The following is a 16881-nucleotide window of genomic DNA, read 5'->3' on the forward strand; positions in this document are numbered from 1 at the left end:
TTAATGGACTAGTTGACGGACATCCTGTGAATGTGGTCCACATGTGCACTGTCCACAGGGGTGCTGAAGAATCCACTCCAGCCTTCCAGCGGCATTGTGGGGACTCTTTTCTGAGAGAGGCGGGGAGGGGGGGGGGGGGGGGTTCTAGGAGTGGGAGCAGAGAAAAGAAAATGAAAGTTGGAGGCTTTCAGCAGTGCTGTTGTAAAGGGGAGTGAATGAGTGCGGGGGCCGTGCAGCCAGCCACATGGGCCGTTCTCACTCGGGATAATGGAGGCCTTTCTGTGGTTCTTAACCCCCTTGTCGCACGCTGGGAACGGGCAACCGGGCGCCCGGCGCTGACAACAGACACGCTCAGACACGCTCATCCGCTGGATAATTGAATTTTACACCCAGGAAAGTCACCTCCTTCCCCCTGGCCGGGTCGCCTGCTCCACGTGGCCCTGACAGCAACTCTCCCAGGATCAACTTCTCGTCCAGGGGAGGAGTCCGAGTTGAGCCCAGAGTCTTAGATTTGGAAAGTTTTGAGAGTCACGTGGTGTTGGATCAACTGTCCACCACTTTGGTCTGGACTGAACTATCTCAAATATTATTGGAAAGACGGACACAACAGCCCAAATGTCTTCAGTGATCACGTTTCCTCCAGAGCCAACAGCAGGTTGACGTTTGCCACCTTTAAATCTGCTGGATCTGGATTTTTATGTGGATCTGCACCGGATTGCTCACACTCATAGATCAGATAGATTCAGTCCCCTGAGTATAATACGTCATCAACTATTGGACGAGTGGGCGTCGTGCTTTGTGCAAACATTCGTGTGCCTCCTGATTAAAATGCAAAATGATTTCTGCCTCTGATTTGGTTCTTTTCCGGCTCCTGTCGGCTCCTCTCGGACAGCTGTTCTCGCTCCTTTGCAGAATATGCAGCAGATAACAGAGCAGTGTTGTGTTACTTGCAGGTGGATGCTGAAGTGAAGATGAAGATTAGATTGGTGTTTTGTTTTCAAGAGGAGAGAACTGAGCTCCCTAACCTAGGAGGGGGTGTGTGTGTGTGTGTGTGTGCGTGACATGTTAATGTAGTGGAGGAGTGGTGGGGGGGAGTATTGATGATCTCCCGGCCGGTGGCTTCTTCCCCCTCGGGCTGATGATCTCGTCGGCAGGGGGACCGGGGTCACCGCCCTCCCTCGACTCCCTGACCACACACAAAAGCTGGTTTCCTCCCCGCGGCCGTGGTCACTTTCACCTGTCACTCAGACTTTCTCTCTCTGTCACCCGGAGTCGGCTCGGTGCAGGTGAGCGTGCGGCTCACTGCTCCTCAGCTGTTGGGTGTGTGTCCTGTGCAGGTAACCATCAGGCGGGTGGAGGGGTATTGAGGCGTTGTGCAACCTGGGATCTGCAGACTCTGATGAGGCCTATGTTAATATTAACATTTTTTATTCTGTCCACTTCAAATCTGAAAGCAAAAAGAAGCAAATTCTTGTTGTAAGATTTCATTTAAATACAGTTTTCCGCTGCAGGATCCTCCTCAAGCCTCCAAGCATGTGGCTGTTGTTGTTCGGTGATGTTTCAGAGCGACACTGTTCTCTGACGCATCCATCAGGTGTGTTTCAACTCCTGCTTTGTGTTTGCGTTTGAAGCCGTGTTTACCGGCCGAACACAGAGACTTAATGAGAACTCGGTGCTTGATTGACGTCCGTGTTGCATGACTGCCAACACACACACACACACACACACACACACACACACACACACACACACACACACACACACACACACACACACACACACACAGGGCCTGTCTGTCTGCAGCTGCTAATCATGCCTGAGTCATTTCCTCTCTGTGGTTAAATATTGTCTCTGATGCATGATGTGAGTTTCACAGAGATGTAATATCTGCATTATAAACATTCAGAGGAGACACACTGAGACCAACTCAACCCCCATATCGATATTAATTATAATTTTAATGTTTGGTTAAACACCAAACACACAATTCCCATAATGCAGCGGGATAGAATTCCTCATTAGACACCATCCTTTGCTCTGCTGCAAATAAAACTTTATTACTTTACCTCATCCATGAACGTGATTGATTTGCACGTCAGGTAGATGTGGTAAAGACAAGAACTCCCATGATCCCTTGCTGCTTCATGGAGTCATTAAACGAAGCCTTCTGTTGTTTTCTTTGATTGAGAGACCCCTAGTGGCGTTTAAACAATTAAAATACTTATGTATAAATATCACTATATTTATTATATAAATATATATAATGATATTAATCAGTAATGGTTAAATGCGAGTTAAATTAGGTGAGAAAACATGTCTTAATATGTCACAATTTGGGTGAATTGGCCCTTTAATTGAGTTCTTGAGCCGTACGGCTTGTTTGAATTCTACCTTTAGAGCATTTAAAGTAGTATATAATATTCAATAGATTGAAAACAGTACAGAAAGATGTTTTTATGTACATCTACAGTGAATATATACATATAAATTTGACTGTACATGTATAGTAAAAGTTGTTGTATCTCTCTCTACCAGCAGAGGACGGCATTCTCCTCCCTCCCACCGGCCCCCTCCTCCTCTGGTCCACCTCTCTGTCCCCAGCGACGGCCCCTCCCATCAGAGCCATAACCTCTCCAAATCCCCCCCCCCCCCCCCAGCCCTCGTTGCCCCGGCGACGGCTCAGACGAGCAGGTGATGCATTGACAGGGAGCAGATGGTTCCCTGCGGAGGTAAGCACGGCCCCAACAATGCTTCCATATTCATCATAAAGTCTCGCTCAAACTCTCCGTGTCTGCCTCCTTCAACTGCGAGCACACAGCAAACTTCAAAGCTGAATGAGTCACGCCTTCGCTGACGCACACACACACACACACACACACACACACACACACACACACACACTGGGATGTTTGTTTTTTAATGGCCTGCTGATTGAAGCAGCCCAACTGTCTGACGCCTCTGTCCGTGCAGCAGGAGGCGATGATGTTGTGGCAGATTATTACACAACCTGAGCTGAACAGAAGCTGCTTTACAGTAGAAGTAAAGACAAACAATAGCAGGGGTTCCTCGCCTCGGCCTCTCCCCTGCGTGCGCCTGTCTTCTGCAGGTGTTTTTTGGGGGGGGGGGGGGGGGGGGGGGGGGGGGGCTTTTCGCCTGCAGTAACTCACTCCTCTAAAGAAGCTCCTTCTTTAGCCCCTGTCTCCCCTGGAGATAAAGTACAGACACCCCACTCTCCTCTGCCTTTCTTTCCTCTAACTCCTGAATAATCCAGCAACAATGCAGCGGCTCTGAGGCGGTGTGCAGCGATTCGCCGCAGGCCTGACTTGTTTCGGGGTGCAGCAGGGGCGGAGGGGGGGGGCAGCATTATGGAGATCAGCTAATGCATGTAAAACACTTGCATCCATGTTTTTTTTTTTCTTATTGGAACAAGTGGTGGAGGAAAAGTGTGCGGCACAATAGAGGCCGCGGAGTGCTATGCTTAACCCGCCACACCTGGAGCACACAACAGGGGGTGAGAGCGGCGGCGGCGGGGGCGGCCCACCTCTCCCCCTCCGGCCTCACCCATCATCACCAGCACCTATCAATACAGGCTGTAAGGAGCTTGGTTGGGCTGCAGGAGGGGCGGGGGGGGGGGCGCTGCCTGTATTCACGGGCTGACTATGATAAAGACGCACAGTGAGGAGCCATTCAAGAGCCCTGTGCCCATAATGGAGTCACTAATAGGTCCCTATTCAGAGAGGAAAGTGTTTTCTGGGGGGAGAGAGGAGGGGGGGAAAAAAAGTTTGGGGGAAGCAACAATCACTTTGTCCGCTGCCTTGTGTATGTAAAATGTATGCAGCGCTCCCCCCCCCCCCCCACCCTCTCCCAACTCTTTTTGCTGTCTTTTTTCCCTTTTGGTTAAAGAGCGTCACCTCTGAATAGACGACATGCATAGTTTGGAGTCTTCCTTTCATCCTTACTTGAAAATAGATTGAATGGTGTGTCCTCGAGTGAGTCCCCGTCCCCAGCGGCAGGGATCTCAAAACAGGAATGCACACACTCTCTCTTTCTGTTTCACCCCCCCCCCCCCCCCGTCTCGCCATAAAACTGTCGGACATACACACACAGGTGAACGAGTCGTGAATGGAATATTCTTCAAATGGGGATGTTTCAGGGTTTCATTTGTCTTCTTTTGCACGTGAGCGTGGACTGACGCTTTCTCTCTGTGTCTCTGTCAGTATTTACATGTAGATGCTGGTGAGTGCACAAAGCAGATGTGAGGAAAGACCAGTGTTTAATATCACACTGAGGTAGAAGTGTCTTTAGCTACCTCCGTCAAGGAAGTCATGTTTTGTTTGTGAGCAAGATTTCAAATTAACTTCTGTAGGAAATTCTGCAAAACTTGGTGGAATTCAATTCAATGTTGATCCAGAGACAGAGCCAGGAGCCAAACTTTGTGCGGTAGTGATCATAGAGTGAAGCCTCGGTATCAAGGTCCCATCGATTAAGACACTCAACCAACCTCTCAGCTGTCAATCATGACGTTTTACCTTGTTTTTATATAATCAAATAACTAATTAAACCCCCAACTATGAGTCTTGAACAAACAAGTGTGATAACAACTACCTTAAATGACAGAAACTATCTTTAAGAAAAGTTTAATTAATTAAAATGAACTTTTAGGATCTGTCATCCAGATGGTTTAGATGCCAGTGTCCAGTTATGAAGACATCTACGTCAATAAAAGACCTTATATAAACTTAAAGCTACTTATAAAGTTTTACACATGTTGCTAAGAAACGTCCAAACCAGCTTCCACACAGATCTGCTCAGATCTGTCAATCAACAGGTGGAAAGATTTTAAATATGTCTCCTGCTGACGCTGAGGCCTGAACGCTGCCATCGCCGATAGCAACTATATTTGCCCCCGGCGCCCTGCCCGGGTCCCGAGGCACCGGGGGAGCCGACCTCGTGGATGAGCTGACTAATGTTGAAATGCTGGAACCATATTGAAAGAGGGGGCATGAAGGGAGAATTACTGGGTCCGTATTGTGCTGCGTGTCAAAGGGCTTAGCTGACAGATTGATGAGATGAGGAAATAACGGAGCTAACCGGGGGGCGGGAGGAGAGAGGAGTGGGGGGGGGGGGGGGGTCCCAGCATGGCAACCAGGGTTTGGAGTTGGAGCGGGACTGGCTGTCGGCCTACCGGGCAAAGCCGGCGCAGGTCAGCGCTCTTTGGTTGTGGGTCCCGCCGCTGACAAAGGGCAGCACGCTGTGGGCAGGGCTGCTTTCCTTAGAACAGCATGAAAGCCCTTGTAATGGTATTTTTATGTGTTTTGTGAGAGGCTTTGTCAGATTGTGTGTGCTGATGTATGTGTTTATCTGTATGTGTGTGTGCTTGTGTGTGTATTAGCATATGTGTACTTTTCAGTTTACCATTTTAGTCTATTTTTTTTAGGTCTAATTAAGAGAATAGAAAATCTAAAGTAGAATCTCACTCAGCAAAGCAAATTCCTCCACCACCGCCCAAAGGTCCCTTTAAATTCAATCAGGCTCCGAATTTCACACAGTCAGAATGTGACAGATTTGTTTTCATGAATTATTCTTTCAGAAACAACCCCCCCCCCCCCAACAAAACCTGCCTATCTCTCAACGTTTAAGAAAGTGATTCAAAATAAATTAACGTACCTTGATTCACACCAAAATTTCGATGAAATCCATTTAGTAGTTTTTGTGTAATCTTAAAAATAAATATATACAAACCACTAAAACAAATGGACGGTGGTGAAACCATCAACACCTCAGCGAAGGTTATAAAAAACTAAATCTTCCCATAAGCACTGTTATTTAGTTTTAACAGGGATATTGACTGTAATAAGTTTTATTAGTCACCAATAAATGTAGAATGAAATGTAGTTTTCTCTCTTAATAGAGTAGGAAATAAATATTTTTTATATTAAGGAAAGGATGACGACCACTTGTATGTGAAGGAAGTTTCCCTTTTAGCGTCTTTCAGCTGATTGTTTTGTTTTTCCAGCCCAGAACTTTATTATTATGGGTCACCATTGTGAAATATGATTCACTGACTAACTCAAAGTTTCCCTCCTAAGAAAATAACAACATTTACAGTGTTTTCTGTGTCTTAGCAACTGTCATTGTGGCATCTGGATTACCCAGAGTGCATTGCAAAGCCCCCGTAGGGTCGAGCAGAGGGGGGGGGGGGCCCTCAGGCAGCGCGTGCTTTAGGAAGGGAGATGTCAACGTTGGCTCTTAATCTCCGAAGCTTCACGACAAGTTGAGTTGTGCTGGAAGAAAGTTTGTTGATATGCATAAACAATCATTTTTAGAGAAATTAAATATATAAGAGTCTTGTTATTGCAGCTTGAGCAGATCCTGCAGGAAGATTTTCAGATTAAAACCAGAAAGTTTAAGTTATTTCTTTAGTAGACGTTGGACATTGGGTTGTGTTGGGGGTGTGTAGTGTTTGGTCTGGTCACCATGGGAACACCGACTGCTCCTCGGGACCTTGTTAATGTTAAACCAAGAGCATATTTACTGGGATTTTCCTGCACTAGAAATCTGAAGATGAGGAACCTCCAGCCCAAGACACACTCTAGATAATAAGCTTGTTCAGAACACACACACACACACACACACACACACACACACACACTGCTGAGCTCTGATTTGTGGAATTGATAGCGTCCATTGTTTCCAGAGCACTTGCCAATCTTCGCCCTGTAATGTAATTAACGTCAGGAGATTTATGCGGCTGTGTCGCGGCCCAGAACCTGATCCATGTTGTGTCTGGTGTTGGCCTGAAAAGCCTCGTCTCTGTCCAGCTGCCCCCGATCTCTGCTCTGGCCTCTGTCAGTTCTGTTCACTTCCTAATTGAAAGCTGCGGGTTTCTTCTAGGCCTTGTTTTTGTGTGGAACTGGAAGAAATGTTGAGGTTGATGTTGGTTTATTTGCCTGAAGATTGGCAGTAAACTCCTGAGGGAAGCTAGTGAGGAAACAATGTGTATGAGAGACTTGCAGTGGTTGAGCAGGATGGTAATTATTAACAACCCTGAGCTGTTTGAATAGACTGAATGTTTTTAGCCTCCCACAGAGAAGCACTGCTCTGAAATCACTCAGCTGCACAGACCGAAGTCGCACGGCAGAAAACGTCAGGACTTTATTGGTGAAATATTAGTAAACTGCGAGATTAGAGCTCGTTGAACATGTCTGCTGTCGACAGAACGGGAGCTCCAGAGCGTCACTGGGAGACCAGACCCTCCAGGAACCAGGACCTCAGGCCTCCTCTGAGACTCCAGCCTTGGACCAGGCGTCCCGGCGGCCCGAGCAGCTGGCCGCCTGACGGCTCCCGCCCTGCCCAGCACGCGCACAGGGTGAGTCCATCCATCCGTGCCCACCCAGCTCTTCCTAAATCCACAGCCGAGCGGCCCCACTGCCGCCACCGCCCACCACTCCAATGTCCCAAATGAAAGACCCGTCAAACGCCGCTGAATGAGCCCCATGTAGCGAACATGAGAGGGAAGATCCGTAAGACCCGGAGCATCTGTCCACCTCTCTGACACTAATGAATGTTAAGTAGGTTAGCTGCTGGTGTGCCACTGCCCCGCAGGCCTTTGTGACGGGTGGTGGCAGCAGGGCCGTGCTTTTGTGAGGGTGCGCCAACCCCCTGTGAGACGTCTAAAATGGCTGGGGCCGCTTACTCCGGCACACAATCCCAGCACCAATAGTTGCCATATTGATCCCTCGTGCTTTCAGATTAAAGCATAAAGGGAGCTCTGTCCTGCCAGCAGGGACACCACTGACTCCCGGAGCTCATTTCAGGGTCACAGAGTCCTTGCAGCCCCCTGACCCGGACCCCCAATATGAACACACACAAACACCGGGGCGAGGCATGGACCGAAGCCTTTCCAGGGATGAACCCCATTAAACAGGATTGGTCGGATGCTCACATTCACGGCTCGTTATAGCTGACCCCGGGCTTTCTCTCCCTCAACCTGGGTGCTCTCCTCCTGCCTGTGGCTCTAACCTGGCTAAAGACATGCTGAGGTGGTCACCCTCGCCCCTTTTGTCTGCCATTGATAGCTCGGACGTTTGCTTGATTGTTTTCTGGACTGCATCTCCTCATCCGTTGGGTCGTGCTGCATTGTTGAGTTCCTGCGGTGTGCTTTTAAACTTTGGTCCCCGCTTAAGAAACTGTGTAGCTCTATTGTGTCACTGGTTGTTGGTTTATGGACGAATCCGGTGGCTTATTTGCAGTCTCAAGCGTTACTGCGGAGACCTGGAGGCTTTTATATTTACAGTCAGTTGCTCCGCATATTGTCTGGACTTTTTCCTGCCAGTCCCCTTGTGAATATTGTCCGAGTGAGTCCATGTGAGAATACAGCAGGATATTGTCTAACATGCAACGTACACAAGACAACAAAAAGCACACAAATATCTCAAGAGGAGCCAGACATGTAGAAGATGCAAGATGTCTAAAATTACAGACTTTGGGAAAGTACAACTTGTTTCAACCCCCAAGTGTCCAAGAAACGTATTTTATTATTTATTTAAGAAAGTAAATTTGATTTCATGCAACAGAAGTTTGTGCGTTTTGGTTTCTACTTTTGAAGATTGGTGTTGGAGCCTCTGTTAACAGCACAAATTATATTACATTTCAAAGTGAAATCCTTTCCACACATCACACAGTTATATATGTGAGTTCCATCACAGCGTGTTTACTTCTGCATGTAACCTGGATTCATCTGTACGTTGGTGTCTCCTTGTCGCCGACCTCACCAGCTCTGATCTCCGGCTCCTCGCTCGCCGCCTGCTCCCCAAACTCAACGTTGATTAAATGCCTTTTAATGTGCCCTCACTCACAGACAGGGTGTAATCAGGTGAAGCGGAATTAATAAATCATCCAGCGTGGAGCTCAGGAGAGAAGGAAGGGCTCCCCTGAGAAAGACGGACAGATGGCGGCAGGAATCGGCGGCGAGAGGAGAAAGCCGAGTGGGAGAGGGGATAAAGCAAAGACCAGCCACCACTTTGGTGATTAGCTCCAAAATTGGTAATTCGATCTTGTCCCCTCCACCTACTCATTATTGATAAGTAAGTCCTCATTTGACCATATTTCCCCCTGCTGGCTCGGACCGGCAGCACAGCACTTCCTGTCAATCTCCCCCCCCCCCCCCCCCGCCGCCGCCGGCCGCGGTGCGCTCAATGGATCTGACAGGAAGTGCTGTGAGGTGGAGTCTGCGTGGAAAAGGGGAGAATACACACTGCTCGTGCACGGCGGAAAGCCCATCTGCCGGGAATCTCCCTAATCGCATCATGTGAATTGAACGAGGAAAAGAGGAGCAGCAATCACTTTAGACAAACCCTCAGTGGGATTATGTGTTGTGTTCGTGATGCTGCTGAAACCATGACGTCAGACACAGAGGCCATTGATTCATGCAAGTTTATTTGACTTAATAGAGACATATCTTTATTTTTGGCCTACTGTTAATATAATAATACGTTTATTCTGGTCTATTCTAATATTACGACTTTCTTCTCAAAACGTTTTTTCGTAGTTCTGCTCACAATCACTCAAAATCTTTCTCTTGACCCGAAAACTATTGCTCAACCATTTTTTTTAGCTGCATAGTCGTGTTTAAATAATCTATATAAACAATGTATTTCTCATTCGTTTGAATTTTGCCCATTTTCTGTTTCTCTTCACCAAATCCATCTACGTTATTGTCCCAGGTGGACACAACCCCCCCCCCCCTACCCACTTCATCCTCTACTGTCTGAAAATCTACTTGATTTTCATTCAGCATATAATTAGCAACAACAAGGTCATTGGCCCACAAGCACCCCCGATTCTCTGGGAAATTGGTTGTTGTTCCTCGTCTCTTCATTACTGGGCTCCAATTAAGTCTTCTATCAAGGATGGAGAGCTCGTTAGGTATTTCTGTGGCATAATGTGCATAATCATAGGTAATGCACTGTTACCAACAACAGGTACGTCCTAAACGGAGCCGCGAGACAAAGGCGATGAGATGGCGAGACCCGGTGCTGCCCTCCTGCCCCTCACCGTGGCACTGAATGGGTTTGAGAGTGTGGCACAAGCCGGCAGAGAAAGCTCCACACCAGTGCACAGCAAAGGAAAAGGAAACACGCGTGTATACGCACGTCAAACTCCATTGTCTCCCCGTCACGAGAGTCCATTCTGCCCCCTGCCACCCGCTCTGGTCTGGGGTTACAGACCCTGAATCAAAGGTGAATCCGGGGAGGATCTGCTCTCCCGCTCCCTGCAGTGGACCAGCTCCCGAGCTGACTCGGTGCTTCTGGGAGCTGCCAGCGGCTGCAAAGAGAGATGGACGAGCCGCTGTGCTGACTGCTGGGCACTGGCCGGTGAGGTGTCCCCCAGTGATTGATGACTTAACACAGTGGCCCCTTGCTCCCCGGGTCAAGCTGACGCACCCCGGCCATAAGACAACCATACTGTCCCGAGGAGGCTACATGTCGGAGAAGAAAAGGAGAGGAGATGTTGTTTAAGTGAGCAGATGTTGGGAAGACGTGTGGGAGACTCCATCAGCGAGTCCTCAGCTTCTGCTCACACCACTGGAGGTGTGTCACAGCAGCAGTGATCGAGACAGAGGGGTTATTAATGCACTCGTGGGGGTTTAAATGTGTCTCACTGTGATGCGTTGTTTGTTTTTGCCAGGCGTCCGTCATTGTGAACTGTTTCCACTGATCAATCTCAATCGTGCTCTAACAGATCTGTTTTTAAATGTGAACAAGTAGCCGTTCTCTCTCAAGCTCTGTGATCAACAACACCTTTGTTAATATTAACTTGGCTTCTTGTCTGTTTCTTGCAGGGACACGTTTATGTGTCTTTTGTCAGGAAGTCCGTCCTGTGGGAAAGAGGAATCTGTCACTACACTGTGAGTCTGCAGATACCATCATTCATTCAATTCATTTCTGTGTGGGCTATGATAACTTCAACAAATCTCTCAACTGCATGAACTTGATGTAAATAGTTTGTTTTAACCTGAAAACATCTGTTCAGACGCGTGTTTTCAAGACTTGATCATTAGCACAAACAATATAAAAATACCTATTCCACTTTATTCGTTTTATTCACGAACAAAAACTTTACAGTTGCAAAAGTGAGGGCCAGCCAGAATGTCCTCACTTTGTAAGGTGGATATCAATAAAAATCATAAACGTGTCCTGGATGTTGAGGAATAACAGAACACGTGAATGTTACGTATTTAGAATACAAATAATGGATAACTGTATTTATTATAGTCCTCGCAAAGAAGTACAAGTACACACACACACACACACACACACACACACTCTCCTTTCTCTCCTCCAACACTCACAAGTCTCCACCTCTCCCCTTCGCTCAAAAGAGTCTGGGAGTGGATGTGCCACAATTAACAGTGCGGTTGCCGTGGTGACAGCGGAGTTGTGTGGGCCGGCTTCCTGTCTCGGCCTCTGGTTAGACAAACAAGTAAAGTCGGCGGACAAAGACGCTTGCTGGTCCTTACAGCCTCATTTACATCCTCAACTGCCTCCAGCACTTCTGCATTCAGCAAGTTCATCAGGCCTGGCATCGCCCGCCTGCCGCCGCCGTCCTCCGTCCCTGCCCCGCTCCCGCTATATCTGATAAATCAAGAGGGCATTGTGATGGTAAAACTGCTCCCGTCATGCGGTGACACAGCTTTTACAACACGGGGCGCCCCCTGTCCAAACAGCCGGGCGGCCGACGAGAGGCTGTTGACCCAGCAGCCTGCTTTGTGGAGGCGTCGGGGCTCGTGCACGGTCACCTGGGACACAGGCTGCTATGGGACAGGACAGAGCGCACAGGTGCCCAAACAACACGACCGCGCCGCTCAGCTCCAGTTTAACACAGTTTAATACGTGTGCTGGTTTGGACAAGGAGGTCAACCCTGGTTTTATGGTTTCAGTGACCAACTCTGGACGATAACTGGACGTCCTGTTCCTTTAATTTCATTAAATCAGTCGTAAAAAGCAACAAAGTCCCCTTACTCAAGTTCAATGTGCTTGTACTAAATTTCCATTTAATACTTTATACTTTGTTCAGAAAGAAAATACGGTCCCTGTTTACTCCTGTCGACTTTGGGACAACTTGATTTGCATGTGAGATATGTGCATTACATATTAGAGTATGATATAAGTGATATATAGGTACGTAAAATGTGTGTATGTATAGTTTAAGTTTTTTAATACTGAGTATTTGAAGTATGAGGTAAAATGTGTTTCACTAGCTTCAACTTTAGAATGCTGTTTACACATTAATGTAGCAGTTATAATCCAGTGATAATAATAATATCAATATTTTGTACATATGTTTTTATCAATGTTTCATAAATTATTTACTCACGTTTCATAGCTCAGATAAAAGCCAGAAACTCATTAATTCATAACTTATTCACATTAAAAACTGCAGATTTCAAAGATTATAAATTTCAGTCTTGATTTACTTATTAGAAATTTTGAAAAACTAAACAATCTTTCTTGATATCAAACAGAAAGTCTCGATATTTACAGTGATTTTTCAACTCAGACAACCAAATAGTTGTTGTTATGAAAGTGTAACTTCCCCCCTGAGGTTTGGTTTGAGTGTCGCTCACAGGATATTAGGACAAATACCTTCAGTGCTGTCGTCTATCGAGCGTATCATGACATAGAGACGTCCCCAACGCTTGGTAAGCATCGGTCCAAGACGGTTTGAAACACTAGGTGGCGTCATGAGCCATGTTCAACCAGTAAATGGAGATTTCTTTAATAGTGTGATATTAAATTCATGTATTTAGTCAGAGAACAGTCATATCATCTAGTTAATTCAATCATCTACTACTAAAATCATCAGTCACTGACTTTTTTTGATAAAAGCTGACGTTTATGTTCCTGAACCTTTCTTATTTTTCTGATATTGCTGCTCATTCTGACTTCTTCCTCCACCACTGTACTTAATGCTGTACTGTCGCCCTCCGCTGTGTTGTTTCAGGATGTGGGGGGGATCGGAGGACGGGGGGGGGGGGGGGACTGCGTGGGCCTGCAAAGCGGGGTCATTGTCCAACCCATCGAAAGTAGAAAGTTTCTCTGAATGCTAAGCTGCATCTGAGCCTGGCTTCTGACACGAGCTGATAATCAGATTTACTCCCCTGAATCCGCCGGACTCCACAATGTGCCCCACTGTCGTCGTCCCCCGCCCCCCCCCCCCCCCCCCCCCCCCCCCCGCTTCGCCTCGGCGTCCCGACCCTTCGTCCACCCCTCCCCTCTTCCCCCCGCAGCAAAGCTAATTACACCCCGCAGAAACACAAATCTCCATGATTTAAAAAGTCACTCTTTTTCAGGGGTTTAACCTTGTTAGGGCCTAAGCCTGGCTTTCTTGTGCATCAGCTCTGTGAAGAATTCTCTGTTCCTGCAGACACTGGCACATAGACACACTTCTGTCTTTGCTCGGAGTTGTCTGCCTCTGCGAGAGTTCACTGTAATTAAGTGTGTGTGTGTGTGTGCGTGTGTGTGTGTGTTTGTATCATTGCATGTGTGTGTGTGTGTGTGTGTGTGTGTGTGTTTAGAGGTGGGGAGGGGGGTGAGGTGAGGGAGCACAGGCAGCCCTGTCCTCTGCAGGCCATCTGGGACTCGGACTAACTAATAGACTTCCTACATTCATTGAGCAGCGCTACTTGTACGTCTCAATCAGGGAGCTGTTGACCACAAACAGGCCAAGTAATGACATTAGCCAGTTCTGGCTGTGTGAGGACAGCGTGTGGGCTGCCTGACGCCAGGAGGTCAGCCTGTTTCCTGGGGGCCTGCAGGGGCCCGACGGAGCCCACACGAGTCGCATGGGTGTCAACAGAAACCGTCTTATCCCTTTGACAGGTTGCAGGGATCGACAGGCACAAGCAGGACCGGACATTTTTTTTATCAAACTGCATCTTTGACTTTGGTCCTTGTGAATATAAAAATGAAGCTGAATAGTTCAGAGACAATATTCAACCTCCATTTTTAGATTTATTTATGGGGTCGCGTTTGTTTTTCCTGTTAGGCATTAAAAAAATACATTGGAATAATACAATATCCAGAATATGTTCATTTATTATTGAAGGAATGTGGTGGATCTTGGATGGGACTCCAATTAAATATATTAAGTTGCTATTATAGTATCTGTTTGTTGTAAATTTGAGGTGTAAACCATCACGGTGGAAGACGACCTCGTGTTTTCAAGGTCAAGACTGAAGTTTTCAATCTCAAAACCCAACTTTTAAAAAACTGGATTTATCTTGTCATCGATTATTTCTTTATGGCAAATGTGGACATCATATCTAAAGAAACCCTAAAACAAAACATATTCTATTAGACGTTATGTAAGATATAACTAAATATAACAGAACTTCAAATAATCACATTGGCACAATTCAGTTCTGCTGAGTAGAGTCAACTCAATGATTCAGATGTGTGGAGGCAAAACAAGGTGAATTAAGTTTATGTGACACCTTTTATTCAAAGAGCTGTAATGAGACAACTTAAGTTAATTAAAATGAGAGTTTTAAGCAATAAAACTGGGAAAATAGCTTTTAAAACATAATCAAAATAAAACTATAATACACATGAGCAGAAAGTGGAAGGATGTCACGATGCTGTTAAAGAAAAAGCAGGTGATAAAGAAGGATTATGCATTTTATTAAATCGTGTGAATAGTGTAAACATGTATTGAGAGGTGGATCTGACAGAGAACTCATCAGTGTGTGTGTCTGTGTGTGTGTGTGTGTGTTTAACGGACACTTGTAGCACGCTGTTTCCTGTACTTTACGTTTGATTGTGTTTGGATGCATGAGAAGAGCTCCTGCGCAGGTTGTAATGACACAGACCTCCGCTGAACAATTCGTGCCCGGACCTGTTCTGCAGAAGGTCACGGGTTTGATGCCACCCGCTCGGTCTCGCCTCACAAAGCCCCCCTCAGCCCTGAGTGACAGGTAATGGGGGGGGAGGCCGTCGGGGAGGAAGAGGAGCGCGGAGGAGGAACGGCGCCCGTCACTTGTTCTGCCGCTTCTACCTCACTTCTCCCTCTTTACATCACAAGAATGCAAATCTCCTAAAGCCTCCAGATCTGAGAGGAGGGAATCAGTGGAGATGGTTCAGGGATTTAAACGCTGATCCTCCCTGTGTGAGGCACAGACAGTGACCCCCCCCCCTTCCTCCCCCAGCCTCCCTCTCTCCCCCCCTCTTACTCCCTGTCTGAAGGTCCCCTGGTTCATCAGTGTACTCAGTTGTATTTGTGCATTTTTTGTCTGTTTTTTAATGGTGTGTTAAAAAAGGAGAGGAGCCGAACTTCAGATGCGGCTTAAATCCAACTCAAATAAAAGCCCTGCGCCTGTCGGCCATTTGTTACAAGTGTTTGCTCTGTGAAGGCCAGAGAGGGACTGACCGGCTTTCTGCTCTTTACCGGCTGGCTGCCGTCGCTTGGCCGTCGTCCGTCCCCTCCCCCCCCGCGTTTCAATATTTAACCTGACTCCAAATAACTTTATCGCCCTGAACATCAGCGTGTGTTTCCTTTCTTTAAATGATGAAGGTTGTGGGTGGGAGAGCAGAGAGCTGTGCTGAGGAGGACACGTGTGATCTATTTTGTCAACACAAGGGGGCAGTGGTGGCACCGTGCATCATTTGAATCCCCCCCTCATCCAACAGCACAGCAGGGTTTCTCACTCAGGCTCTTATTTTGTAGTGGCCAAACTGCAGACTTTTATTTTGTATATTTATTATTTGCCAATTGAGTGTAGGTGAGATTGAAGAAAATCAAGCACACGTACAAATTATTTTCTTTTTAAATTTCTTTTACATTTGTTTTCAAGTTTATTTATATTTTCAGTAGTTTTCAAAAAAAAATTTTTTGAAAGTTTTATTCAAATTTATTGAAATTGATACAGAAAAAAATTAATAGTCGTTCCTCCAGGTTCCAACAAAATAAAATATAATCCTCATAAATACTTAAATAAATATTTTTTATTTTTACAAATATTTTTACTGTATTTATTTTTCATTTCATTTAGGTATTCAATTTATTATTTTGTTGATGTATTCCTTCATTTAGTCACTGTATTTCTTTCTGTTGGTATTATTAACAATTTTCTACCAATTCCAATTTGTTTTTCTTACTGCTTGGATTACTTTATTTATTTAATAAATTTTTTTACCTAAACTCTTTTTATTTAAACCAAAGGAACACAAGCACTTCCTGTGGAAAAATGAAAATGTAACTTTGCACCCTACATTCTTCTGTTTCAGGCCCGTGCTCGTCCCACGTATCGTCCGCTGCAGTGTCCACGGTTCTTGTCTCACATGAAAGCTCGTCCTGAAGACCTCAGACCTGCTGGTTTCCAGAGCTCCAGACCACAGCCTCCGTCTCAGGGGACGAAGCTGCACACACACGTCCTCGCTGCCCCAAAGACCCGAGTGCTGGAGGGTGAGGCTTATCAACACAACACCTGGTGCTTTCACGCCATCGGGAGGAGGGCACTGACTCCTTTGACTCCACAGCTCTGCTCATTAACAACTTTTCTACCCTTTTCTTCCTCTCCTGGAGCAGTGGAGGCGCGGGGAGGCCACCAAGCTCTTAATCTCTCTCCCTCTGTGGTTGTGTTGGGTTAAGTGCAAATCTTGGCCGTCCTCTCTGGCGAGGAAGTGCCCACAGCGCCGCCCTCCTGGTGGTCCTCTGGTGGGAGTGAAAGGCCCTGGGCCGGGGGACCTGCCGCTCCTTTCAGGGCCCGGCCTCTGATGTGAAGGCATTTCCCCCGGCACACACCTCGGCTCCACAGCAGGGCCCTGCTTTCAGCATGCACACACACACACACACACATACACACAGCAGAGGAGGGGGGTA

At 46.8% G+C, this 16881-nt stretch overlaps 1 protein-coding gene across 3 annotated transcripts in view; it reads left to right on the forward strand.

The window, feature by feature from the left end:
• Nucleotides 1-1055: 1055 nt before the first annotated feature.
• LOC117757120 (histone-lysine N-methyltransferase 2D) overlaps nt 1056-16881 on the forward strand; it is a 47749-nt gene continuing 31923 nt past the window's right edge. For 2 of the 3 annotated variants that reach the window (XM_034577903.1, XM_034577904.1), the window contains exons 1-4: nt 1056-1286; nt 2536-2729; nt 10844-10909; nt 16287-16464. In XM_034577903.1, coding sequence (XP_034433794.1) covers nt 1139-1286; nt 2536-2729; nt 10844-10909; nt 16287-16464 — 586 coding nt within the window. In that variant the 5' untranslated portion in view covers nt 1056-1138. Of the gene's footprint in view, nt 1287-2535; nt 2730-7114; nt 7370-10843; nt 10910-16286; nt 16465-16881 lie in introns of those variants that run through there. The other variant, XM_034577905.1, reaches the window with a different exon arrangement.

This window comes from Hippoglossus hippoglossus, chromosome 23, assembly GCF_009819705.1.
Source record: "Hippoglossus hippoglossus isolate fHipHip1 chromosome 23, fHipHip1.pri, whole genome shotgun sequence".
In the NCBI taxonomy this organism is placed as follows: Eukaryota; Metazoa; Chordata; class Actinopteri; order Pleuronectiformes; family Pleuronectidae; genus Hippoglossus; species Hippoglossus hippoglossus.